The sequence below is a fragment of the Pyrgilauda ruficollis genome, unplaced genomic scaffold, assembly GCF_017590135.1.
Source record: "Pyrgilauda ruficollis isolate IOZ18807 unplaced genomic scaffold, ASM1759013v1 scaffold77, whole genome shotgun sequence".
NCBI lineage: Eukaryota > Metazoa > Chordata > Aves > Passeriformes > Passeridae > Pyrgilauda > Pyrgilauda ruficollis.
Genome location: NW_024529599.1, coordinates 2,195,026 through 2,220,186, shown reverse-complemented (window position 1 = coordinate 2,220,186; position 25,161 = coordinate 2,195,026). Strand labels below are relative to the sequence as shown.

Below are 25,161 nucleotides of genomic sequence, written 5' to 3'. Positions count from 1 at the left end.
TCGCTGGGATCCCGCCCCTCCGGGTTCCGCTCCCGCCCCGTTACCGACCCGCAGCCGTTACCGCCCCGCGCCGCACGCTGTGGTCACTCAGCGCAGTTTACAGTCGCACGGGGCACTCACAGGCGTACACTGGGTCGCTCAGCGCAGTTTATTGTCGCACGGGCACCCGCAGCCGCCGCCGCCGCCATCGCAGCGCCCAAGCACCGCCGCCCCCGCCCCCGCGGCGGCGCCCGGCAGCGGGCGGGGGGCGGTGGCGGGGCGTGAGGGGGAGCAGCCAAGGGAGGGCGAGCCCCGTGGGGTGGGAGGACCCGCGGCTTCCACCCCCGGCCCTGCGCTGCCCCAGATCCCCGCTGTTCTGGGGCAAAGCCCCACCACGCCGGGGGTCCATCCAGCAGCCGGACGCCGTGCGCCCTCCCGGCCCACTGAGCAGAGCCCCCGCACCACAGCCCTTCGTAAGGCCTCCGCCATGGCCCCTCACAGGGGAAGGGGGTTCCCTCCTGCCCGTCAAGCACCGGGGCTGATGCTGGCTGCCCCCCAGCCAGCCCCACCGTGGTCCCCCACACCGGCCCTCGCAGGGAAAGGGGTCCCCTGTTGCCCGTCAAGCACGGGGGCTCATGCTGGCTGCCCTCCATAGCGGGCACGGGGAGGGGGCTGCGCGGGGGCACCCTCCCGTGCAGCTTAGCAGACCCCCAAGTCTTGGTGGAAGGAAAGATCATGGGGATTGTAACAGCCATGGGGAGGGGGTCCACATGTCCAGATGTCCAGAGGGTTCAGAGGAAGGGGTTGAGCCCCCCGGGCGCGGACGGCGGGGCCGGGGGGCCGCTCAGCGGCAGTAAAGGCTGCGGCAAGGTGCTGGGGAGTTCGGGGAAGGTGCCAGCCTGCGGAAAGGCACTGGCGGAGGCGGGGAGGGCAGCGGTGGCAGCGGGGACGCTGCTGAGGGGCAGCGGCAGGGATGCGCTGTAGGTCATGGAGTTGGCGGGGTGGCCGGTGGGCAGCCCGGGCACTGGTGAGCTGGTCCGCATCTGGTTCAGCGTCGGCTTGGGCTGCTCGGAGAGGTTGAAGGGGTTGGTGGGGGACGGCGTGCTCAGACCTGGCAAGGAGAAGACGGGACATGTCAGGACAGCCAGGCAACCTCCAGCAGTTCTCCTCCTCCTTTCTCCCCCGCCCACCACCTGTCCAGCGCAGGGAAGTCCCTGGCCAGCAGCCCTGCAGCACCTACCCGAGAGAAAGGGGTTGCGGGTCTTGGAGGCCGGAGTAGGTGCGACCAGGGAGTCCAGGTTGACCAGGGAGGAGGCGGCAGGGCCAAGGAAGGCCTCGGGGGTTTTACAGTCCTTCCGATCCTTGCCGGATTCAGGCAGGGAGTCAGCCAGGTTGGCAAGGTCAAAGCTCTTTGCCCCATCCTGCCTGGTGCTGGGGAACAGGTCGCCAAAGGGATCGGGCTCTGAGATGGAGGGAGGGGAGATGAGACACATAAGCCAGCTGGGAGACACCAAGGGTGACAGCATTCTCCCTTGTCACTGCACAGGGTGGCTGAGAACACATCTCACCCCATGTCACAGCGTGGGGCTGAGCCTGCAGCACTGGCCAGCCCAAGGATCCCCCAAGCCACCATGGGAGACAGCAGAGTTAGGGACATGGGTACACACAGAGACTTGGGCTGCTCCCTCAGCTGTGGGGCAGACTGAGGCCACAGCACGTGCCCATGGAAACAAGATTTGGTCACACCAGCAAGCAACTACACACAACCTGGCCAGCCCTAGAACTGCCTCCCTGCCACAGGCAGGGACAGGTCACCACCTGCCCGCTCCCAGCTCTTACCCACAGGGCTGCTGGACTTGGCCGAGGAGGGCGGCTGCGAGGGCTCCTGCTCCGGCGGCTCAGGCGGCTTTGCAAACGGGTCAAAAGCGTTCCCCCCTGGAGCTGGGGGGAAGAGGGGACACTCAAGGAGGGGAGCAAGCAGGGAGGTGGGAGGCAGAAGATGGAAGGGCAGGAGAGAGGCAGGGGTGGCTGCCTGCAAGGAGATAGAGAAGAGGGGATGCAGTGTGGTGCATGGGGGTGGGGGTCAGGAATGTGCACTGGGGAAGGCTTAGATGAGCTAGATCATGGGATCATTGCAGACCAAGACACCCCTACTGCATGCAGCCATTACCCCCTAACAAGCAGGTCCCTTTCCCAGCCCCAGCAGGGACAGGTGGAGGGAACAGGTCTGCAGGAATGCTTTAGCAATCAGCACTGGCCCTCAGACCAGGTTCTGCAACCCTCACCAGGGACCAAAACTGGGGGCATCACATGCAGGACCTGCACAGGGCTGGAGGAAACACCCAGGAGGAACTGAGAGTGACACTGAGCTTTGAAACACAGGCTGCTCCTACAACTGTTTCCCCATCTGCAGCATGGCACCTGCGACCAGCAACGGTCCTGTCTAGTCCTGGCAGGGTGTACAGGGGTCATTTGGGTTGAGAAAATAGTATCACTAATGGGACACAGCATCACGCCGCTGCTGGAGGGGCGTGGGGCTGCCATCCGCTCCCATGGGATGGCTCTATTAACTGCCATGTTAATTAAAGCAGCCTATTCTGTACAAAGATGAAGCCTAAAAGTTCCTTGAAGTCTTCAGGATGCTGAAGGATGAGCAGAGGTCCTGCTGAGGGTCAGGGGAGGGGGTGCTTGGGGAGCTGGTTGAAGGAAGAAGCGGGGAGAACCCAGAGATGCCCACTTGCAGGAGGGTAGTGATGGTCAAGGCTGTCCTCAATCCTCAGCAAAGCCAAAAGGTCCACTGAGCCTCTTACCAGGGGTTGGAGGCTGCTCAGGCACAGCAGCCCAAGGGTCAGGAGCTGGTGTAGAATTGGAGCCCTGGGGGGCTGGGGGGGATGCTGTTCCCCAGGGGTCTGCAGGAGGGAAGCCAGAAGACATCGGTGCCTTCCCCCAGGGGTCAGAGGCTGCAGTGGTGCTGGGGGGAAAGTCCCAGGGCCCAGCAGAGGTTTGCTGGGATGAGGCGCTCGCCTGGGAGAGGGGGTCCCCTCCAGGGTCTGGGACTGGCACCCAGGGATCCGCTGCACCGGTCCAGGGAGAGGCCACCGGCTCCACTTTGGGTTTCATATCTGGAAAAAAAGGGAAACTCTGGGAGAGGGGAACAATGCAGAGCACAGAGGAATGCTGAGTGGTGGGTATGTGGCCAGGAGACCATGGCTTCCAGAAGTACCACCTGGGACTGTAATGGAGTAGGCACCAGAGGGAGAAGAAGACAGAGGTCCTCCTTGTTGAGCTGCTGGGGAGGAACAGCGGCAAGGGACAACTTTTTGCCACTGTCCCAAATTTTGGCAGCCTGCAAGTTGTCCTCACCTGTCATATCCCATGGGTCAGCAGACGTGTGGCTGGAGGGGGCTGGCGCCGGCCCGAATATATCTGCCAGCTCCAGAATAGAGGACTGCAGACAGGAAGGGAATAAAGAGGTGAGAGGAGCCTGGGGCAGACCTGCAGGATCACCCGTGTGGCCACCCAGCCTCCAGTGCTGTACCTGGCTTTTCTTCATCTTATCTTCTTCTTGCTCTTCTTCCCTGCCTGGGGCAGTCTCCTCCACAGGTCTCTGCTGCAGGGAGTTCTCCCCTTGCCAGGTCCTCACTTCCTGTGGGGACAAGGGATGGGGCCTGTGAGCCCAGCAACCCTGCACACAGCACCTTCTCCAGGAGACACACCCAGCACAGGAGCTGCCACCCACAAAGTCCCAGCATCTGAGCAGACAGCTCCTCCAGGGCCGAGCCCCCAGGAGAGCACTCAGCAGACAGCCCGGAGCAGCGAAAGCAAAGCGGGCATCGGAGCGAGGTGATGTTTGGGGCTCCGGTGCCACAGAGAGAAGACCAAGTGCAAGGAGAGCGGAGCGCCAGGACTGCAGGACACAGGTACCTTCTCGTGCTCCTCTTTGCTCAGCGCGAGCGCGAGCTGCAATTGCCTTTCTTCGTCTGTACTGGAAAGTGGAGGAAGTGGCTTCTGGCAACAGAGGAAATTGGGTGACATTTCAGCTTGCCCTCAAGTCGCAGGACTGCTTGGAGGTTGTCCTTCTCCTTGCCACTGCCATTCCAGCGGCCCCCTGCCTGCCTGCACAGCATCTGTGCCCATCCAGCTGGCCTTGCCTGCAGACCCCCAGCCCAGCGTCCCTGTCCTCCCTAACCAGCTCCTGCTCAGGTTCCCTGCAGCCCCCACCCAGCTCCTTCCCCAATCCCATCACCTGCTGCTGGATTAAGGCTGGGATGATGCTAAATTAGGCAGTCAGCATCTTCCCTGGGAGGTTTTTGGGGACCCTGATGCAGTCAGTGAAGGAGAGGAGATGAGTAAGACATCCCCTTGCCCTGGCAGCCTGCTGGGGAAGATGATTTGTGACACTGACCAGCCTCAGTTTGGGATTTCTGCCAGCCCCACACCTAGACCTGAGTAGACTTTGGGGAGAGGCTGTCCCTGTACCACTATGGTGGCCCTGATCACTGCCCCATGACACTTTTCCAGAAGTGTGGGGACTCATGGGAGCTGGGAATGGGTACCCTGATAGGGGTGTACATGTGTCGACACCCATAAATGTGTGCACATGACTGTGCAGCCCAGATGGGCTCCAACAAAAAGGCAACACTTTCCAGAGAGTGTTTCTTCAGTGCTCATTGGAGCAGTGTGAGGAGGCTATAAATACTCAAATTCCAGGACAAAAATAGGGATATACACCCTGCTCTGCCTCCAAAAGAGCCTCAATCGGGCAGGAAAGACTGGCAGCAACAAGCACCATCTCCAGAGCACATCCCCTGCCCTGGCAGGACTGAGCTCATGGTGCTGGGTGCCAGCTCCAGGGGATGCCCACCAGTCCAGCCATGCAGCTCCTTGGTCCCCATGTCCCTCTGATTTTGTGTACTGGCTGTACCCACAGGCTCATGCACACTGTGCTAGCTGGTTGCTGGTGAGAATGGATTATTTAATCCATTCTTGGTGGAAAAGGGACCAGCAGACAGGAGAAGGGACAGCCTGAGGCGGCTTCACACTGGGCACAATATCGCACTTGCTTGATTCCTCCTGGGGCTGTTTCCCAGTGCTCCTTCTAGCCCAGTTTCAAAGGACCAGACAGTGGGAGCAAGCACCTATGTGCAGTGAGCCCCCAGCCCTGGAGATGCTGCTGGCCCTGCACCCACACAAACTGGTGGGCAAGGCTTTGCCTCCTAAACCAAACTGGTGGGTAGGCAAGAGGAATGGGGGAGCTTAGACCAAAAGTCCTCGGCAGAGGAGGGCAGCCAGGTTGGGAGGGTGGGCTTTGGGGTAAATCCAGAAGACCCCCCAAGTTCACCCTAGGGTCTGGGAGGCTGGACAGATAGATCCCAGCCTGGTGCTGTCCTCTCTAATATGAGAACAGGGAGCAGGGGCAGCCCACGTCTCCATCTGCCCGCTGGTGATTTTGGGTGCCAGACACAATGCGAGGAGCCTGGTGCAGTTGCAGGTACATGCACCAGCCTCAGGCAGCCCCCAAAATCCTGCCTCTTCCCAGGGAACTGACCCACTGTGTTCACAGACAAGGCAAGGTAAGGGAGGTGCCTCACACCCCAGGACAGGCAGGGCCACTCTACCTTCTCTGCCTCCTCCCGACTCATGGCCAGTGCCAGCTGCAGCTGCAGCTCCTCCTCTCCTGTCGTCTGGGGCCGTGCTTGCTCCAGGTCAGAGGCAAACCGTGGGGATGAGGATGATGCTGGGAGATAAAAGAGGAAAAGGGGAAGGAGTGGCATCAGGACTGAGGTATTTTGGGAAGCACATCACCAGTTTCTAGGCCTCCATCCCAATGCCCAGCCTCTCCAGGAGATGTACCCATGCATTATAGCTCCCTACCTTGAACAAGCCATGAGTTTAAGGCTGGAGGCACCACCAGCTGCCACTGCTGCTGGGGTCCACCACTGGCCCAGCCAAATCTCTGCCCTGTGCTGCAGGATGGGCTTCACCACCACCATCCCAAAAGATGCAGAAGAATGACGGGCACCAAGCAGGTGCAAACCAAATGCAACACCTGCCTCCCCTGAGAGAGCCCAAGTGAGCCGCCAGTAACACTCACAGTTGAATGAGGAGGGTGAGCCCCGTGCCCGGCTGTAATCTTCACCGTAGGGTGATGCCCGGCGGCCGTAGGTGACCTGGTGGCTGCCACTGCCCATGCCCTCCAGGGCCATGCGCTCCTTGGTCTGCAGCGCATGCGCCCGTTCCTGCTTCAGCCGCTCCTCGTCCTTCAGCAGCGCCATCACCTGCTTCACCTTCTCCCGGATGTTGATGCCCTGGTCCTTGCCGTCACGGTCCACGTACTGGAAGTCCTTCAGCGTCTGGATGGTGTAGAGGTTCTCCCGGCACTGGTGGGTCACCTTCTCGGAGCCGGTTTTGATGAGGTAGTCCAGGAGGGTGAGGGCTTTGTAGACGTGACGCCAGTTCTTGCCGCTGTCGTTCAGCCGCCGCCAGATCATGCCCATGACCTCAGCGAAAGCCACTGTGTTGAAGGTGAGGTCGGCGATCTCTGACATCAGGGAGCTGGGAGGACCCCAGGGATCATTGGAGGTGGCCTCCCGCACCTTGATCTCTGCCTCTGAGTAGTTGTGCACGATGTTCTTCACCTGCCGACGCAGCGCCGAGGTTGTCATGGCTGTGTGGTGCTGGAGACCTGCTGGTGGCAGGCAGGAACAGTGGAGAAGGGATGAGTGAGCACGGCCACAGCCTCACCAGCACCTGCAGCAGCGAACAGTGACACAGAGATCTCAGCATCACCCCAACCACCAAGACCCACTCCCAGAGTCCTCCACTGGCACCAGGGACATTTCTCAAGGTGGATGTGACCATCATAGGGGCATCAGGAGCACCCTGCCAGGCTGCCACGACTCACCAACTCAGACACACAGGATGCTCAAGGGGAAAAGAAATCTCACGGTAAATGATACCCAGAATTGCCAAGCCACCACAAGTTTTGGCTCTGGATTCAGCAACATTTGGAGATTCTACCCTGCACTTCTGTTTCTAAAAGTAATCATCTGAAAATGGCAGCTCCCTCCTCCAGATCCTGTCTGTCTCAGCTCCACTGTCCTGGCAAACTTGATTTCAGACCCTCCCAGTCCTTGTGCAGCCAGGAATTCCCCTGTACACCCAGATGCAATACCTGCAGCTGCACGGAGCCCTGCTTGTCCCAGTTGTCAGCCCAAGGCTCTCAGTGCTGTCAAGGCTGCATCGTGCAAACCCAAAACCTCATCATGAGTCAGAGCCTATAACGACTCACTAGTGCTGGCAGCTGCTCAGGCAGGTTTTCCCAGCAAATTCGGTAATTTTGCTCCCTCGAATGGCTGGCGAATTCAGGGTGCTAACAGCCAGTGCCAGGTTAGCCAGCAGGATGGATAATGCAATGCCCCTCTCACCAAAATCCTGAGCTGTCTGAGCCTCCTCTGGACCTAGACACAGGGGCTGCAGGGGTTGGCATGGCCGGGAGCTGCCCTGGTACCTCCCCATGGGCAATGCCTGTCCTTGGGATGTGCCGCACTGACACAGATGCAGTGACGTGGGGCAGTCTGGACCTGTCCTCACATGAGCCCATCACAACCCTGTGCCCTGCTCCATGCTGGTCCTAAATCCTCACCTTGTCCCTGCATGGTGAGAAGACACTGTTCATCCTCATTTTATCAGAGAGCCAAGCTGAGGGAGAGGCAGAGGCTGCCTTGCTCTCGGCAGGGCTGCACCGCAGGACTGGGCAGCTGAGCTGCTCCCAGAGCCCTCACGGCAGCTGTGACAAAACTCACTGGTAATTTTTCCCTATCCAAGATAACACATGCGAGCAGAGGAATATCTCCCCCACACACAGCCGTCTGCAGACAGCGGTTATCAGTGTCCATTTCATCACCCACCTCGTGTTCCAGTACCTCCCTGGCCTGCAGCTGCTGCACCACATCCAGCCCTCTCCCAGCTCAGGATACCACTCCATCCCACTGGAGATGGGCCAGGGCTGTGCTGATGTGCCCACAAGCCATGCACGGCACCCACCACAGTCCCACACAACCCGTGCGACCAGTCCAGCACCTCCTGCTCCTGTGGGCCAGCAGCCAGGCGCCCCACAGCTCCACCAGCAACATCTCCCGTGAGTCAGAGAGGAGCCTGGCACCGCCACGCTCGCGGGTGGACAAAGTTTCTCTCGAGTCAGTTCCCTGCACCGATTCCTTTCGCAATGCAGCCTGTCAGCGTGGCCTTTGGATGCCGCCGGGAGAGCCCATGGTGCAGTCGGCCAGGCCACTGCCCGCCTGGCACGGAAACGCCTCCGGGACAAGGGCAGCAACACAGCAAAGTCCTCCAGGACTTGGCTCCATGCTCTGCTTTCCACCAACACCCAGGTGGAGATAAAGTCACATTCTCCAAAGGTGCCACCAGCCTGGAAAGCACCAGCAAACACATTGGCAGTCCGAGGAGGCAGGATGGTTCCTTCTGCCTCCAACAGGTTTCCTAACTGGACAAACCCCAAGGTCCAGTGACAGGCTCCCGGCATTGCTCATCCTGGCCAGAAACCTGACCTCAGCTGGACTTTGCCCACCATGAGATGGCCTGGGAATTCTGAATGGAAAGAGATGGGAAACATGGGCTGGGGCAGGGATGAGAGGAACGTAATCAAGGCTGGAGCTGCCAGCGGCGTTTAGAGCTGTGGGTTTATCAAACACAGTATCATCCCCCCCCTCCCTGGAATATAAAGGGAGTGAAACAGAAGCCGTGTGGGAGATAAGGCGGCAGCACCCAGCAGCTCATATGGAATTACTGCAGTGACCTTGACCAAGAGTGGCCAGGTGGGAGAAGGACACGGCTGCGGGGCTAGGTCCCCATCGCCCGCGGGCCGGCGCGGGGGGCTGCGAGGGCAACGCGGGAGCGGCGAGGGGGCGAGGAGGAACGGCCTGGAAGGGGAGCGGCAGGGACGGGGGGGATGCAGGGGGGGCAAAAGGGGCCGGCGAGGGGAGGGGGGCCGGGAGGGGGATTTACAGCTCCATCCTTAATCAAGTGCAGGGCTGAGAAGAGCAGCGACTGCTATGGGGGAAACAGCACGGAGCGGCCCCCGCAGCGCCCTCCGCCGCGCCGCCGGCTCCCGCACCGGCCCGGCTCCCGCTCCCGCAGCCGCAGCTGGGGCCCGAGCCTGGCCCGGGAGGCGTCCCGGCACCGGGCTGCCCGCCGGGGCCCGGCATCCCCCGCAGCCCGCGATGCTCCAGCGTCCAGAACCTTCCTCCTCCTCCCCCCCACCGCAGTCCGGTGCCAGGGGCGCGCAGCCCCGCTTACCTGCGCGGTGCTGCCGCCGGTGCCGCCGCCGGTGAGCGCGGGCTGGAGGCGGCCGCAGCCGCCCGCTCCTGCTGCGCGCCGCCGAGTTGCCGGGCTGGCTGGGCAGGTCCCGGCGGCAGGTCCCGGCTTAACCCCTTCGGGGCCGCCCGGGCACCGGCAGAGGCGCTCAGGCCCCCCCGGTGCGGTGCGGCGCAGCGCGGTGCGGTACCGGCCGCGGGGGATGCGGCGCCGAGCCCCTGCCCCGCCGCATGCGGGAGGCGGGGATGCTGTAAATGCTCAGTCACTGCCCCTTCTCTGGCAGCCAGCCAGGCGCTGCTCGCTGCTGCCTGCGCGCCTGTATTCCTTTTTCTTTTTTTCCCTCCTCCCTCCCCCCCACCCCCCCATTATTTTTAGACAGAAATCCACGTCCCCGGGCGCGGAAGAAGCTCCGAGGGATGTCGACCCTCCCCACCACACAGCTCCCTCTCTGCTACCCAAGGCCACACTCGCAATTTGGGTTCTTTAAATTATTTTTTTATTTCTTTATTTTGCTAGGATCTAAATTTGGAGCGGGTTCTTCCCCTGCTCTGAACAGCTCCCGGAGCCTGGCTGGGGGAAGAGAGGGAGGCATCAGATGACATGACAAAATAAGTCATGTCTCTCGATCATTTCAATGCCACCCCCGCTCTCTCGGCCTCTGCCTTCCATTTTAATCACTGACAGCCCTTCAAGTATTATGGATAGATATAATCTTTTTAATATCACTGACATTTTTCACGATGGAAAACATCTCAGGGGTGCTGAGACATCTGGGGTGGGAGGGGGGTCATGCCTTCCTGCTGCTGCTTCCACTAGCCACACAGAGTGCTGAGCTGAGATCCATCTTGCCCCAGGGTCCTGCCTTAGGTCTCGGGGGAGGCCGTGTGTCCCTGGGGGCTTTGCAGATCTCAGCAGCCTGACATTCCCAGCAGGCCCTGGCCGTGCAGGCTGAATAAGCATCTCATCCCGCTCCCAGGTACAGTGAGGGAAAAGAGCATATCCAGCATCCAAACCCTCTGCAGGTCAGCCCAGAGAACATCCCAGCTCAGGAAGTGGCAGGCATTCGTCACGGCAGCCCAAGCTCCAAGCTTTCCTCTTCCTCCATTCCCAGTGCTCCTGCTTCACTGTGTCAGATGGTGAAGTAGACAGCTTGCCTTTCTTCAGGCAGTGATTTTTTAATAAGCAAAGTGAACCTCTCCATGGGGAGAACATCCCAGGAGGTGTTTTTGGAGCTGTACAAATGTGGGGCTTCTTTGGTGGGGGTCCCAAAACCCCACCATGGGTATAGGACCCAGCAAAGCACTGCTTGCCCTCAGCAGGGCCTGGCCACTCACCCAGATCCCCTCTGCCATTGGAAACATACTGTCATCTTCTGCTTGCTGCATTTGCCTGCAATTCCCCCTCTTCCCATCCTCACTGGTGGTGATGGTGTCTTCAGGCCCCACTCACGTGATGGGTTTGGAATACAACTCCCAAGGCCAGGACGGTTTCTCACCTTGGTTATTTAGCAAACACAACACAAATCATTAACACTAATACAAATAATGCCCACGCTTGGGAGAGGAGAAGGAATCATTTCCTTGCCTGGCTGCAAGGACTCAGCCTTACAGTATCCTGCAGAGTGCAGGGCTGGCAGCCCTGAGGGTCTTGTTGCTAAGGACAGAGCCCACATCTCACTCAAGGCCTGTAAATAAGGGGTATATGTTTCTAAAGCTACTCTGTGGAAACCACCTCTAACTCCACTGCAGTTCCTGTTCTGTTACTTCCACAAATCAATGCAAAAGGAAAAAAAAAAAAAAAAGCAGCTGGCTCACAAAAAGCTGCAGCAGCCAGACAGCAGAGTACCACAGTGTTGGCCCAGCATATCCCTTCCTGCATGCTCCTTGTACCTTGTCCTCTGAGGACACTCTTGTCCAAGGCTGGAAGAGGCACTGGCAATATTTATGACAAAAAATTATGACAAGAAATTAGACGATTCACAGGTTTGTTCTCCTTTGCAGAACTTTTATGCCGCCCACCTGCCCTCTGCTACCAGTCTCCTCCCTGGAAGGGAAGATGCCAGCACAGGACATTCTTCCATTGTACGTGACTGATGTAAAACTTTCATCTACCCCGTGTTGTATTAACAGATTTTCCAGTGGGTAGATGAACACATGGAGCCTGGTTTCAATCGACTGCAGATATGGATCCATGGAGACATGGATGGGCTTCGCCATCCTTTAAGGTAAAACTACCAAATGAAAGGATTCCTGCCTCTCTGACAATCACGTTGCCTCTAGAACATGCAGACTCCCTCTCTCCTAGAAACAGATGGCTTGAGCAGTTTGAGTTGGGCAAATTCACAAAGCTGATAATCATCTCCAGGGAGGCAGGAGCTATTGTCAGAGCCTGTGAGACACACCCCAACTTCAGGCCTTTTTCCTCCTAATTCTCAAAATGTTGCTGAAATTCTCACTCCAGGAATGCTGAGCAGAGACATTCCCTTTGTGGGTCTGTGCCCACTGAGCCAGAGGAGGCTCCTGCTGCTACAGAAGCCAAAATGCCTCCCCACACCCCACCATGAGAAAACATCTCAAAAGATGAGGAGCCTCACCTGGCCAGTGAAAAAAACAAGCTGTGCTTTGCCATGGTATTGCTTGGAGCCAAGAGGAGAAATAGATCCTCTCCCCAGGGACAGCACAGGAGTTAAAATGAGAAAGCAGAAGACACCAATGCAGCAGAAGGAGCAGTGATTTCACACTACATGTGCAGCTGCAAGCTGTGTGCTAGCCCAGGGACAGGGGCATGTGCCCAAGGGGCACACCTGGAGCCACTGAGCTCATGGCTGAGCTATGCTGAGCATGGATAGGCATCTGCTGCTTAAGAACTCCAGTGGGATCACCATCCCCAATTAATGATCTACACTGATGTCACTGCTCTACAGGGCCAAAGCCTTTCTGGGGAATGCTGTCCAGCTACTTTAGCAGGAAGGTGGCACTTAGTGACACCAGGCCAAGACAGACCCCACACAGAGCTCACTCTGCCTCGAGAACCTGTTTCAAGTCCAATGTGCCACACTCAGGCCTGGGATGCCTCCACAGAAAGCCCCATTCCAGCAGTGATGCACAAATGGAAAATGGTGATGAGCCCAGACACACAGGCAGATGGACAGACAGGAGGGGTGGCTCTAACATGAGGACTTAGCATGGCTCACAACTTTTATAGCACAAATTTCACTCATTTAAGAGTGATTAGTCTTAGAAGGAAGAATGTAAAACCTGGCTCAGAATGGGGCGTGGGTACCTGGAGCTCAATGGAAAGAGATGGCAAGATCAGCACAAGAAGGAAATCTGTGAGTGCAAAACCAGGCAGGGTGGCAAATCCCTTGGGACAGTGTTTTTACTGGGATCCAGAATGCCTCAGAGAAGCCTCCTGTCAGCAAGTCCCAAGGCGAGACTGGACAAGATGCCAAAAATATGATAAAACCCAGGATGGATTTGTCTGCTCTCCTGGTACCAGTATTCATGAGTACAAGTACATCCTGCTCACTCATCTGCTAGCAAAGCACAATCAAGACACAAAGAATATACCTCATGTTAACTAGCACTTTTAAATTCTCCTTTAGCAGAAATACCAGTATTTTCCAGTCTTAATGTTTTCTGAAGTGGTGATCCTTCTTGCCTTGTCTCTTCTTGGCAAGCATCATCTGTAGCAGTAACAGATGATCTAGCAATAGTCTCACATCACAGTGTGTCAGAAAAGAGGCAGCCCAGTATTTGTAACCACTGAATCACTTGAGAAAGAAGAATCTCCACTCCATCTGTGTAAATATGGTTATTTATTGTATTTTTTTTAAAGCAAGTCTATTTCTACATACAAAGGGCTTCACTCCCACTTCAGAGCATGTTAGTGCTTCAGATCCTCAAATAAAGACACCATTTTGCTCACCATTGAATCCAGCAGCCTGTAAACCTGCAGAAATTCAAAGGCAGCTGCAGTGAAAATACGTGAGGAAATTCTGAGGCTGAGATTGACAGAGATGGTTTCTGAGGTACATTTTCATATGGGCACACACACAACCACATAGAAATGGGAGCCTGCTGCTGACAGAGCTCTAGTAATAACTTCCCCGGCTATGAAGTGTGTTTAACATTATCCAAGGTAAAATTAATTCAGCTGATCCCTCCAGAGTCTGCAAGCAATGCTAAAGACATCCCAGATAGAAGTCCCGCATGTGGCTATGTGATGGCTGGATTTCTGCTAACAGATTCCAGGCTGAAACAAATTAATTTGGATTTCACACTTACCTTGCTGCAGCACAAGGGACATATGTCTGCCAGTTTTCTGAGTATAACAAAATGTTTGCTTCTCCCCCTAAGCCTCAGTGTGCCTTACAAGAAAAGAACAAAACCAAGACAATGATACAAGCTTTGGTGAGACTCACTTCAGTGTAGAGCTTTTCCCGGTATCTTGCAAGTAAAATAGAGTCCTCCTGAACAGGTTCTGCCCCAACTGTAGTTGCAGCTTCCTCTTTCACCTTCTGCTTCTCACCTCTTCCTTTGATGGACTCTGCTCCCCCTTTCATATCGTGCACAGAAATGGAACCTTTCAGCTTTCTGCTGCCTGAATGATCCTAATCAGGGACAGACCAAGGGAAAAACGGACACAGGTCAGGACACTGCTCAGACTGCTTCAAGATCCATCTCCCAGCAGCAGCACCACTTTCACGGGGTTGGAAATGAGCTCAAACTCAGGATACACAACCTCAGGATGATCACACTGTCCCCAGCACTCAGGGTTCACCAGACATCCCAACACCTACCACCTTCTCCTTCCCTGATGTCCCTCTACTTTTTTTGCCTTCTTTATCCTTTTTCTCTTCTTTCTTAGCAAATACTTTGTCTTCCCTTCCTCCTTTTTTTGCTCCTCCTTGCTTTACTTCCTCTACAAAAGAAAGGATTTCAATTAACCAAAAGCATCCACACATCCAGAAAATCCATCCCACTGCACTAGCACAGTGGGAATGTGTTACTTTTGCAGTATATTCTCCTCTTTTTATTAATCTGAGATGTACTGCACTGAAAAACAATACCTTGAAGACTTCTTTGTTTAAATAAGGAATGAAGAGGTCTCATTGAGGCAGTATTTGCTGGGTCAGTCTGTGTGAAAACCATTGCTAGACCTAGCTGAATTAAAAGGTTTTTTTTGTGGGGATGTTTTTTTGCTGATGTCAAACCACAGATCCCAACTAGTATTGTTACTGTCACACAATCTGCCAGTTTTTTTCCTGATGCTTCTTCCTCAGGGAGACATGTTGAAATTGACAGTTCAAATTCATCATGGTTTTTTGTATCTCCAACAGGCCACAGAAAGCAGTTGCTGTGCTAAAACTACCATTTACCTGTTTCTGCATAGGCGTCCTTCTTAATCAAACCAAGCACAGATCTCAGCCTCAGAGAGTGACACACCAAGTCATCAATTGCTCCACGCCACAGCTGGAGGCTGAGAAAATGGTCAGGATCAGAAGGGAGACAGTGCAGCAAATGCCACCTTGTTTGACCCTGTGCCCAGAAGTGAAGGCACTTATAGCTGACAGCTGCCCTGTGCAACTAAACTAACAAAACAGCACCCACTGCCTGAATATCCGTGCAGGGGGATGCTAAATTGCTTTCCTCATGTTAGAGCCCTCCGAGGTCTCAATGGTTTGCAAATCAACAGGCTCCCAGGAATCCATAAACATTACTGTGAAACTAGGTCTGCTCTTCAACATGACACACGTTGGTAAATCAACCTGCTCTGTGTTTACCAAGAGGAACCTGCATCCTTCTAATTTAGAACCAGCTCAAAGCTGTTGATATGTTTACAGTCTGAAAGCCTGAGCAAAGAACAGAGAGACTGTATGAGGGAGGAGACAGTTATCTGAGTAAAAGGGTACAGAAAATACCCAAAGGTTTCATAAATACAGACTGGAATAATCTTGCCAGAAATAATCTTGTGCACTCTCCAAAATTACATACATTTAATATTCTAAACTTATCTCCAGGAAAAAAAAAAAAAAAAAGACATTTGGGTCCTAGACAGCTGCTACAATTAAGCTATAAAAAACCAGAGTGTAAAGATGACTTCTAGACCTCATATAATTATGTGCACTCTGAATCACAACACTTGCAAGAGAGCTTGCTGAGGCTGTTGATCACACAATCTTTTCACAAGCTTTTCTTTGCAAAGGTAACCCACCAGAGTGGATACAGAAGGTCTGACTGAGTGGGCCTCTGTTCAACACACAGCTCCAGAGCTGCCTTATTGAGCTGGGTCAGTGCTTCTTCCCGCTGCTCCTCCCCAGAGATTGACATTATAGCCTGTGAGAGAAAATTCACAGGAGCTGTGGAACACTTCTCAGTCTTATTCCCAGTCCCTGAGCTCAGTGGAGCAGCCCACAGCTCTCTTCCTGGACACCAGTCTGAAACCAGGCTGCACTGGGCACTTACATACCCAGATGGGGCTTCCTACACAGCTAGGATATGTCCAAGGTACCCAAGATCTGCATAACAAACCCAGATTCCCTCATCAGACCGATACTAAGCCCCTTTGCAACTTCAGGTGTTCTGGGAAACAGGGATTCTATCAAGCTAGAAGTCTCCCTAGTAAAGCTCAGTTATAAAAACAACAGAGAGATTTCCAAGAGAGCACTACAGAAAAACCACTGACAGAATCCAAAGCACTCTTGCTTTAATCTAAGGAGGTCTGTACTTTATCCACAGCCTGCCATGAGTGCCCCCTTAGTTCTCTGATGAATAGGAAGGGCTCTCCAAGGAGAAGAGCCCTTGGGGGAGCCACAGGAGGCTGTAAGCCCAGCCTGCCCCCACATTCAGTCCTGGGATGACAGAAAGCTAACAGGGGAAGAGCTTAAAATATCTATTATATTGTGTGCTTCTCTTTTCTTCTTCACACAACAGCCCACAAAGCCTCTCTTGGGAATCTCTTTACAAGAGCACTGAGGGTGTGGTCAGCAGAGCCAACACACATCGTAAATCTCGCAAACTCCCAGCAGATTGGCAGCAGCCCTTTAGGTGGGCTCACACTGGGGCAGGCTGGGCTGTTTGTAGGGGAATTAACACACCATCAGCTTGTGGGAACAGAGGTAACCACCTGTTTAAAGTCCTCAATGGAAAGGTTCCATCCTGAAGGACCTGCTTCTTCCTCCTCAGTGCTCTTTTCCCTTGGAGCATCCTGTAATGCGTACTTCCCACGTGGGGGCTCAGTAGTGCTGCTCCGGACAGAGGGAGGCTCCAAGGTGCTCTTCTGGTACTCCATGCCTTCTGCAGTGCTCCTCTGGTCCAAGGGCACTTCCTCCTCCAAGCCTGAAGGCACAGTCAGGTGCTGTCTCCATAGTTTATGCAGCTGCTTTATCACTTGATGTTGATAATGCAACTGTGACAATGGGGGAAAAGGTAAACATGAGCTGCACCTTCCCTCTTCAAACCCAACTGTTAAAGCCCCATGGCAGATTCTGCCAGCTCCAGAATCCCAGGGACACAGCAGCCCCATGGGTCTGCCCTCCCCACTTATTTCAGCTGTGCAGTCCATCCAATAGCAAACATCACCTCGGGATTTTTCCTGTGGAACAGCTCTTCCTCTGTGACACAGGCATCCACAGGAGATGGGGTGCATTCGGGGGTCCGAATTTGGTCAAGAAGTTCGTTCAGGCTTTCTTTCACTATAGAAGCACCTTCTCGAGCAGCCAGCTCATTCTGAGGCACCACAACAAGAACAACATGTGTGAGTCCCCATTCCCTATGCAAACACACAAACTCAATCCCACCTGTAACCACACTATTCATTATACAGAGTTACAAGGACATGAACAACTGCAAACCCCGCTGAGCAGAGCAATACTTCCAACAGCTTTTCAAATAAACTCTACAAATCCTGCCCCCAAACTATACTTTTCAAAGCATAGTGTAATTTTCAATTTATACCTTAACTGCTATCATAGTGTACAGCAGTCAATCTCCTTCCCACTAAGTAAATAATGAAATTAATTACCAACAGAAATTTAATTCTTTAAAGGACCAGTGTGAACACTTAGGAGACACAGTCATGTCTTTAGTAACAACATTACAATAGACTGTAGAGTTCCTCATGTCATTTAGCAAACCTGCTCAAGTTTGTGCAGATATTCTGTAAGTCTCACTCTCAGCAATGATTGCACAACAATAAAAATACCATGTTGTCCACTCCCACCCTTATCCTCTATTTGCATATAAAGTTCAAAGCTCAGTTACCCAGCTACATGCTTGGTTACCTCCAATTTCTCTCTGAAGTCAGCCAGTTTATCCTCATACACAGCAATTCCCCAAAGGGTCACCTGAAGCAGAGCTCCTCCTAATAACAGAGGATGTGTCCTAAATTCCCAGGGTTCACTGAAAATGCCTGCTCTCTCTGACTTGAAAATAAAAGAAAACGTCCGAGTTTCTCCAGGCAAAATTACACCTGAAATAAGAGAGAAAATGCATTGGTGTGCAAGAAGGCACCTGGTTAGCCTGACCCTTTTCCAACACCACCCCAAGTGTCCTTATCTCTCTAGGAGACTCTTTCCCCACAGTTTAGCTGGTTATCACACTTCATCCAGCTATGCAAGTTCATTCTCCTTCCAGACCCTATGTTCCTGAACTGGCATTATTTTCATTGCACTCTCCTACAGCAAGCTCAGTTTTCTCTCCAGAAGATTATGACCCGTTTGCCACCAGAAAATTATTCACTTCTCAATATTCCACCCATTTACACTCAGAGCAGAAGTAACCTCCTTTCCTTTAAGTTCCAGGAGAGGGATCTGCCTTGCACAGCTCTTTTGGGATGAGTCAGCACTGACACTCAGGTTGGCTTCCTCAGGAGAAATCACCCAGCAGTGCTCTGCCATTAGTCAGACTCCACATCCCAGGCAACTCCCAAATTCCTGCTCTATGTTTGAGGTACAAAGGTCTTGGAGACCAGCAGGTCTCATACCTGGTCTGGTATCAAAGTAAAAGCAGGGCCCTCTCCTCCCCTTGGTTTCTCTGGAGGGGATCTGCTGGGGAAGCCTCATCCAGTTGTACCAAATGGAAGCTATGCCATCATTGGTCACTGTCAGGAAGCTTTCAGCCTTCTCACTAGCCAGAGTCTCAAAGGTGAGCCGGGCAGCAATACCAATTTCCTCCTACAAGGAAGAGGAAAAAGATAACAATTTCTACTCTATCTGGTAGGATTTATCTTGCATGAAATCATAGCTCAAATAAGGGGTTGAGCCTTGGTGGAACTTGTAAGGCAAGTCCAAAGAAGTGGCCATTATACAGAGAAAGCCTAGGAATCTGAACCACACACCACAACCAGAGCCCTTCTGTTCCTAGATCTCTCTGGAGCAAACATAAGGATACACTACTGTGTTCAGAATAAGTCCTCCATTCTCTGGCCTTGGAGTGACACTTATTGTACAACTGTGACTTGGGAGCTCAAATAGGCTTAGTTTGACTAAACAATTAAAATCTCACAATTACCCTGCAAGCAGTGATGCCCTTGATCCAACGAGCAGGCTGGCCACAGAAAACTAAAGATGGAACCTTTTCAGCTTCTGGAACCACAGTGAAGGAGTCACCTAAGGGGTCACTCCTAAAGAAAACAAAAGCCAGCATTTTCATGGAGTGAAATTCACTTCCAGAGAGGGGAGAACCAGGGGTGATTTACAAGACCCTGTAAGAAATAACCCCATTTAATATTTTCTCACACAGTAATCTCTTTAGGGACAGAGCCCTGCAGATGTGGTGAACCCATCTAGCTACATGTCACTGGCAAGGAGGACAGGACAGCCAGAATATTAAAGAATGAGACCTGTCTAAGTACATGAGTGAAAAAGGACAAGAAGCCCTTAGGGTGTGCCTGTTACAAATGGACAGGACAGGGAAAACTAGGAAAGTAATGATGGAAAGCTAGAAAAACATAATCAAATTGAAGTAATTGAGAGTAAATCCCACCCTGCCTGATCTAAGCTCTGAAGCTGCACAGAGTGAAGACTGGAAGAAGAACCTCAACAAAACTCTTCTCTGATTCTTGCTCCTTAGACACAAGGCCCCAAGGCACAAAGGCACCTAGATCTGGTGATTATAATATAAGAATATGCTTTTTATTGTGTCCCAGTGGAGACTTTCTCCATCCTGGATAAGAACAGCTAAGGATATCCTCACAGACTGGTGGTGCACACCCAAAACTCTTTATTTTGTCATGAAGTATGCTATGAAGTAGAACTTACAGGATCTCAATCTCTTCAGAAATGGTGGTATGTAGAAAAGCCTCAGCTGAGACAGATGTGAAAGGCTGCCCTTTCCCAATCACCTCCAGTCCTTCCAGATCCTGGACACACACAGAAATTACCAACTCACAGTTGCTCTTTTACATAGAAAGGACATTAAAACACCAGACAAATGCACCAACTCAGCCAAGTAAAGTGAAGTTGTGATATCTTGCTTCTACAATGGCTTTTAGAGGCATTTGAAGAATGCTCAAGGGACATGGGAAAGAACCAAATTCTGAGATTCCCAAGACTCCTAGATGACTGTATCCCCCACTAGCAATGTCCTTCACATGTTTCTCATCCTCAGAGACAGGTTTCAAAGACAAAAAAAGTGAGGTTTGCTCTGTTTGTAGGAGGAGGGGCCACCTGCCTTCAGGAGATTATTTCAGTGTGTCTTCCCCATGGGTAAAGATCTCTTCCCTCTGGCCCACAGCACTAAATCAAAGTTCTGCACCAGTACTTGGCAGGTTTTTCTTTGCCTAAGTCCTGGAAGCTGCATGCTGCTGGTTTGGGATCTCTTCTGAGGCCCCTAGATCACTCCATGCAGCACTTCAGGAGGTCAGACAACTCTTTCATAGGTGTGGCCCTTTGGAAATGTGGGAACTTCCACGAAAAACACTCTGAGACCAAGTTTTAGTTACCTAATGCTTTTTTCAGATCCAACTCCTGACAATTTTGTTACTCTACAGCACCTGACAAGAGACACAAAGAATGTCCTTGTTCCTCTGGTCTTACCGGCTTATAAAAGCCCAGCTCCTCTAGGAGAGATTTTAGCTCCTGCCGTCGATGTTTCAGGAAAAGACTCTTATCCCAGTTTACGTGGTAAGGAATCTTCTTTGGAGGCTTCAGACCTGTGGAAATACCAATACAAGAGCTCACTCTCTACACACCCACATGCCTAATCAAATTTCATTCTCTGCCAAACTTTGGCCTTGTAGTGGTTTAAAGTGGAGGCTCAACAGGGAAGGAGCTGTTTCTCCACACTTGTGCCCCATTTCTTTGGAATCACCTCTCTGCAGTGTTCCCTTACCTGTTTCCCTCTGGATGGTTCGGGGCTTCCCCACATGAGTGAGTGGTTCTGGGTGCCCACGTTCTGTCCGGGTCAGGGTCAGAGTCAGCCCGGTGAGATCATCCCCAATTTGCTCAGGAAGGCTCCAGAACTCACTTCCCACTCGGTATCCCTAGGGTGGGAAACAAGGCTCCCACTGATTGTTGTGGATAGTTGTGCAGCTACCTGCTATTTTCAGAGGCACCTGAAGCTAAAATGAAGAGGTCTAACCCTGACTATATGAGCATTTTAAAAGTCTATGAATTATCCATTTCTGCAGAGGAAGCCAAAATTTCTATCAGGCAAAAGAACTTTCTTCTACCTAGTGCACGTGAAGGTTGAGTGTTATTAAAATAAAGCCTCACACAAATGCAAATTCTTTCATAGTGCTATAAATGTGAAAAAATAATTTTAACATGATACTCCCATAGCCCTCCTGCCTTACCCATGCCCTTTTCTCCATGGCAATCACTAAAATCCAAGCCTGAAGCTACCAGATCTTTCTGCCCCTGGAACAGCAATTGTGACATGTTCCCATGCCACTTCCCAGGGCACAAAAGTCTTTGGTGAGAATCAAGAAATGCCACTTGCTCATCACCACTTTCCCCTAGCTGGTATGGATAGCACAATTCAGGTTTTTATTTTTCATGTCCCTGAAAGCTCTGCTCAGACACCAAGCTGAGTGGCTTTGATAAACATCTCCTGACAGCACTTCAGAGACTTACTTAGAACAGTGTCTGTGCTTTGTCGCAAGAGCAGCACAATCAGGACACACGAGAAGTGGGGCTCTCACCTTTCCAGGAAATAGGGCAGGGAGACTCCGGTCAATGAGGTCACGTTCTTCCTGGATTTGCCTGTAATTGTCTGACATGTTCATCAGCAGTTCATTCTCTGGCTTGTGAAGAATTTCTGTAAATAAAAAACATCACATCATTGGTGCTGCGCTTCTGGGCACACCCTTTGCCACTGTTATTGTTCACCTGTAACCCACTTACACTGTTCCCTGCCAAATCCACTGCCCTCTCCTCAACCACAGCCACCAGCTCACCCTCCCACCACATCCAGAGCCAACACCATGAGCAGTGTGGGAGCTCTGAGAACATGGACTCAGACTGCAATGGCAATAGGATTAACCCTGGTGGGCAGTGACTGCTGCGATTTGGGGTGGGGACATCAAACTCCTCCACCTGCACACAGAATTTCACAGAATGAGACCTCCTTAGCTTTTCTCACCTCCTAGGTGTTTCTCCTGCTTTTTCCTCATTGCCATATGATGGCTCCAGTTCTGGAAAGCTTTGTGCTCTGCTAGTTGGGCCTGATGTGACTTTTCTTTCTTCTCTTCTCCATGTTCCTCTTCTAAAGCTGCTGCAGTAACATCTGGATGAGGAACCTTAATAGCATCTGCTAGCTGATGAGAAATGAAACATTAAATGAACCTCTCCATGCACACCAAAACAGGAATGGGAGAGTGGAGGAGAGAAGAATTCTTCAGATTGACAGCACTGTTACATTAGCAATCTGAGAGGAAGGAAACCAGGGCAGTGGGGACACACTCAGATACAATGGAAGTATTTATCTGAGTAATGAGACTCCAGCAATGGCATTGCTGCAACACCAGCTCTTCCCTGACACCATCAGCAGGGCACATAGGGAAGAGGAAGCCTGTGTAATTGTTCCCTCCATGACCTGGTCCTGCACACAGGACTCCAAAAACCTGCTGGTGCAGTTTCTCCAAAGGCAACCCCTCCCCCAAAGTGTGACGAGGCTGGGAAAACCACACCTCAGGCCTGCCCTGCTCCTGATAGGTGCTGGAAAGCATCGAAAGGTACTGCAGGCACCACACTCTACCTCTAGAAAAGTGCTATGCAGCACCATTTTCCCAACTCTGCAAACGAACCTGAGTGTTTCTTTTGGCCAAGGCTTCCATCTTTAACTCCTGGAGACTTCCCAAAATGTGATGAGGGAGGATCCCTTCACAGCCATCATCAAACTGTCTTGGTCCTACAACACACATATAAAAATAGCCAACCCCAGAGCCAGGTCACTGAAGTTTGGCTAAGCAAAACCAAAACCCAGAGGTAAGATGTGAAGTTGAAGCCTACCAGGAAAAGTCAGTGGTCCTCTGGGTGCCTTGGGGGGAACAGGATGTGCCACGAGATGTGCCACCTCCTTGGGTCGGTATTTTCGGACAAGGTAATTCCTCCGAACTGGAATTCTCCCAGCACCATAGGCAAGGCATGGAGCATGGAGCTTCAGGAAGTAAACAGCCACAGTGCAGTTAGTACACACTGACCTTTATTCCATCTGATCCTTTTAGAATATGCACAGGAGTCATATCAGTACACTTCCTGTAAGGGCCCTGTGAGTCCTGGATAGGGAATTTTCACATGGACATGGAATGGAATGGGAATGGATTCAACATAGAAGAGTAGGTTGAGATTACACATTAGGAGAAATTCTTCCCTGTGAAGGTAGTGAGGCCCTGGCACAGGGTGCCCAGAGAAGCTGTGGCTGCCCCATCCCTGGAGTGTCCAAGGCCAGGGTGGATGGGGATTGGAACAAACTGGGATAGTAGAAGGTGTCCCTGCCCATGGCAGAGGGGGGGAAATAGATGAGTTTTAAGGTTCTTTCCAAAACAAACTTTCCAAAACTTTCTATGATTCTTCCCCTCCAAGACACCTTACACAGCTGTGCAGATACCAACGCAGCTACTGTCTTACTCCTCTTGGTTTATAATCTTCTATGATTCTTCCCCTACAAGACACCTTACACAGCTGTGCAGATACCAATGCAGTTACTGTCTTACTCCTCTTGGTTTGTAACAGGGGCACAAAAGGAGAGTTTTAAATCTCTTTCCACAAGAGAATTCTGCTGCTGTGTCACTCAAAAGCTTCCACTCACACACTGTGATCTGAGTTTTGGAAGGAAAGCCATGAGAGCTACTAAACAACTTACAAGTCTTATTAGATCAGAAAGTTGAAGATGTAATTTTGAAGATGCAGATGACTTATCCTTCCATTTGAAAGGACTGTATAGGTACTTATAGTCCTTTATGTTTAGCAACTGAACCTGATGAGCTGACATCTTATGATAAAAAACCTGACAGACAAAATGGCATGAGAACTGAGCTGCAGGAGTGAGTTTTGGCTAAAGCAAATGGGCAGCACCCTCTGTTAAACGGAGAGTGTCAGTTAAGGCAGCTGTTTCTAGAAGTAAAAATACTCATCCATACTTTCTCCAGGTCCTCCTCTTTAATTTCAAGTGCCTGGAAGTCTTGTCGTTGGAGAACATATGGAACAGGCTCAGGCTCAGGCTCTTCCATTGTTAAAGAGGGTCGTTCAAAAGACTTTTCCTTCTTGCCTAAAAAACAGATGAAGAGACTTCTTCAGTCTCACAAAAAGAACCATATTCCTCTCAGGCTGGTTAATGATTTCCAGCTGAACTATGCTTTGGGATTATTTCTCTTTAAGGTTGCAACGAACAATTCAATTCAGCATTTCTTGTAATTGAAAGAATGAACCTCTGAGAAGCTGCAAAGACCAAAGTGGGTCAAGTAAGAGCGAACTGTCTCACTTTATTCAGATGAAAGACAACGGTAAGATAAATGCAAATAAATACAGATCCCTGCAGGTGGAACAACACATTCCTGGGAAGTTTCCAGCTCCAGCTGCAAGTACAATCTGCACACAGATTGCCTGCGCTCACCCAGCACGACTCGGATAACAAAGCACTGGGTTTCAAAAGCTGCTCAGTGGCACAACAGCTCTGAAACACCAAACCCGGGCAGAGCCGGGCGCGGGGCAGCTCCGCCGGCACCTGCGGGCGAGGCCAACCTCGGGGGATCCCACCAGGGACCGCTCCCCCTCAACCTGCGGAACCTGCTGCTTTTAAAAACAGAAAATCACACTAATGACAGGAGGACACTGGCTGGGGAAGGAGCTGGCTCCGGCCGCTTCCACCGCGGCCCCGCCGAGGCCTCAGACCCGGCCCGGCCTGGCGTGGCCGGGCCGCCCGCTGCCGAGCCGCGCCCTGCTCCCGGCCGTACCAGGAGGACTCCGGTTCCGAGACCGACTCCCCCGCCGCGACGCCATGTCCCTGCCACCGGCCCCGGGCCCGGCCCCGCCGCAGGCCGCGACAGGGAACGACAAGGAGCGACAGGGAACGACAGGCCGCGACAGGGAGCGACAGGGAGCGACAGGCCGCGACAGGCCGCGCGGCGCACCGCCCCCTGCTGGCGCTCCGCGGCACCGCTCAACCGGGCGGGGCGCGCCAGGCGCATGCGCCGTATTGCTGCGACACGGCCGGGGACAACGGGACAGCGGGATACCGGGACATTGAGGATACTGGGGCTTCGGGACACCGGGGACACGGAACTCTGGGCGACTAGGAACACCAGGGCGCCGGGACACTGGGCCTCAGGACACCCGGAACACCGGGATACAGGGGCCTACCGTGCAGTAACACCTCCCGCCGACCAGCGCCCCTGCCCCAACACCCT

The 25,161-nt window shown here is 52.8% G+C and overlaps 2 protein-coding genes across 5 annotated transcripts; both read right to left on the bottom strand.

Annotated features, from left to right (window-relative positions):
- Positions 1-125: 125 nt before the first annotated feature.
- EPN3 (epsin 3) lies at positions 126-9,548 on the bottom strand. Of its 3 annotated transcripts, XM_041486490.1 has the most exons (10): positions 9,295-9,548; positions 6,074-6,729; positions 5,598-5,716; positions 3,904-3,987; positions 3,518-3,625; positions 3,343-3,427; positions 2,790-3,101; positions 1,819-1,920; positions 1,220-1,441; positions 126-1,090 (listed from the first exon to the last, which is right to left on the bottom strand). In XM_041486490.1, the coding sequence occupies exons 2-10, from the start codon at positions 6,642-6,644 to the stop codon at positions 771-773; spliced, it is 1,923 nt and encodes a 640-aa protein (XP_041342424.1). In that variant the 5' UTR covers positions 6,645-6,729; positions 9,295-9,548; the 3' UTR covers positions 126-770. The 3 variants fall into 3 exon arrangements, with proteins under 3 accessions (XP_041342424.1, XP_041342426.1, XP_041342425.1); XM_041486492.1 differs by lacking the exon at positions 1,819-1,920; XM_041486491.1 differs by lacking the exon at positions 3,904-3,987.
- Positions 9,549-13,120: 3,572 nt separating this feature from the next.
- On the bottom strand, positions 13,121-25,148 carry LOC121363856 (MYCBP associated protein). 2 transcript variants are annotated; one of them, XM_041486585.1, is made up of 19 exons: positions 24,709-25,147; positions 23,896-24,023; positions 22,766-22,913; positions 22,561-22,664; positions 21,897-22,071; positions 21,457-21,572; positions 20,646-20,796; positions 20,351-20,466; positions 19,574-19,674; positions 18,825-18,936; positions 18,298-18,487; positions 17,597-17,784; positions 16,896-17,042; positions 16,441-16,722; positions 15,529-15,650; positions 14,693-14,793; positions 14,114-14,235; positions 13,736-13,924; positions 13,121-13,263 (listed from the first exon to the last, which is right to left on the bottom strand). In XM_041486585.1, exons 1-19 carry the CDS (start codon positions 24,752-24,754, stop codon positions 13,198-13,200), a joined length of 2,604 nt encoding a protein of 867 aa, XP_041342519.1. In that variant the 5' UTR covers positions 24,755-25,147; the 3' UTR covers positions 13,121-13,197. The 2 variants fall into 2 exon arrangements, with proteins under 2 accessions (XP_041342519.1, XP_041342520.1); XM_041486586.1 differs by lacking the exons at positions 14,114-14,235; positions 14,693-14,793; positions 15,529-15,650 and having other exon boundaries at positions 24,709-25,148.
- Between the last annotated feature and the right edge of the window lie 13 nt (positions 25,149-25,161).

Coding starts and splice junctions, on each gene's coding strand:
- LOC121363856 (XM_041486585.1), bottom strand. CDS start 24,754: ATGGCGTCGCGGCGGGGGAGTCGGTCTCGGAACCGGAGTCCTCCTG. Junction 22,072..22,560: donor TGGCCAAAAGAAACACTCAG/GTTCGTTTGCAG, acceptor ATTTCTCATCAG/CTAGCAGATGCTATTAAGGT. Junction 20,467..20,645: donor AACCATCCAGAGGGAAACAG/GTAAGGGAACAC, acceptor GTATTTCCACAG/GTCTGAAGCCTCCAAAGAAG.
- EPN3 (XM_041486490.1), bottom strand. CDS start 6,644: ATGACAACCTCGGCGCTGCGTCGGCAGGTGAAGAACATCGTGCACAAC. Junction 3,626..3,903: donor GCAAAGAGGAGCACGAGAAG/GTACCTGTGTCC, acceptor TTGTCCCCACAG/GAAGTGAGGACCTGGCAAGG. Junction 3,102..3,342: donor TGACCCATGGGATATGACAG/GTGAGGACAACT, acceptor CTTTTTTTCCAG/ATATGAAACCCAAAGTGGAG.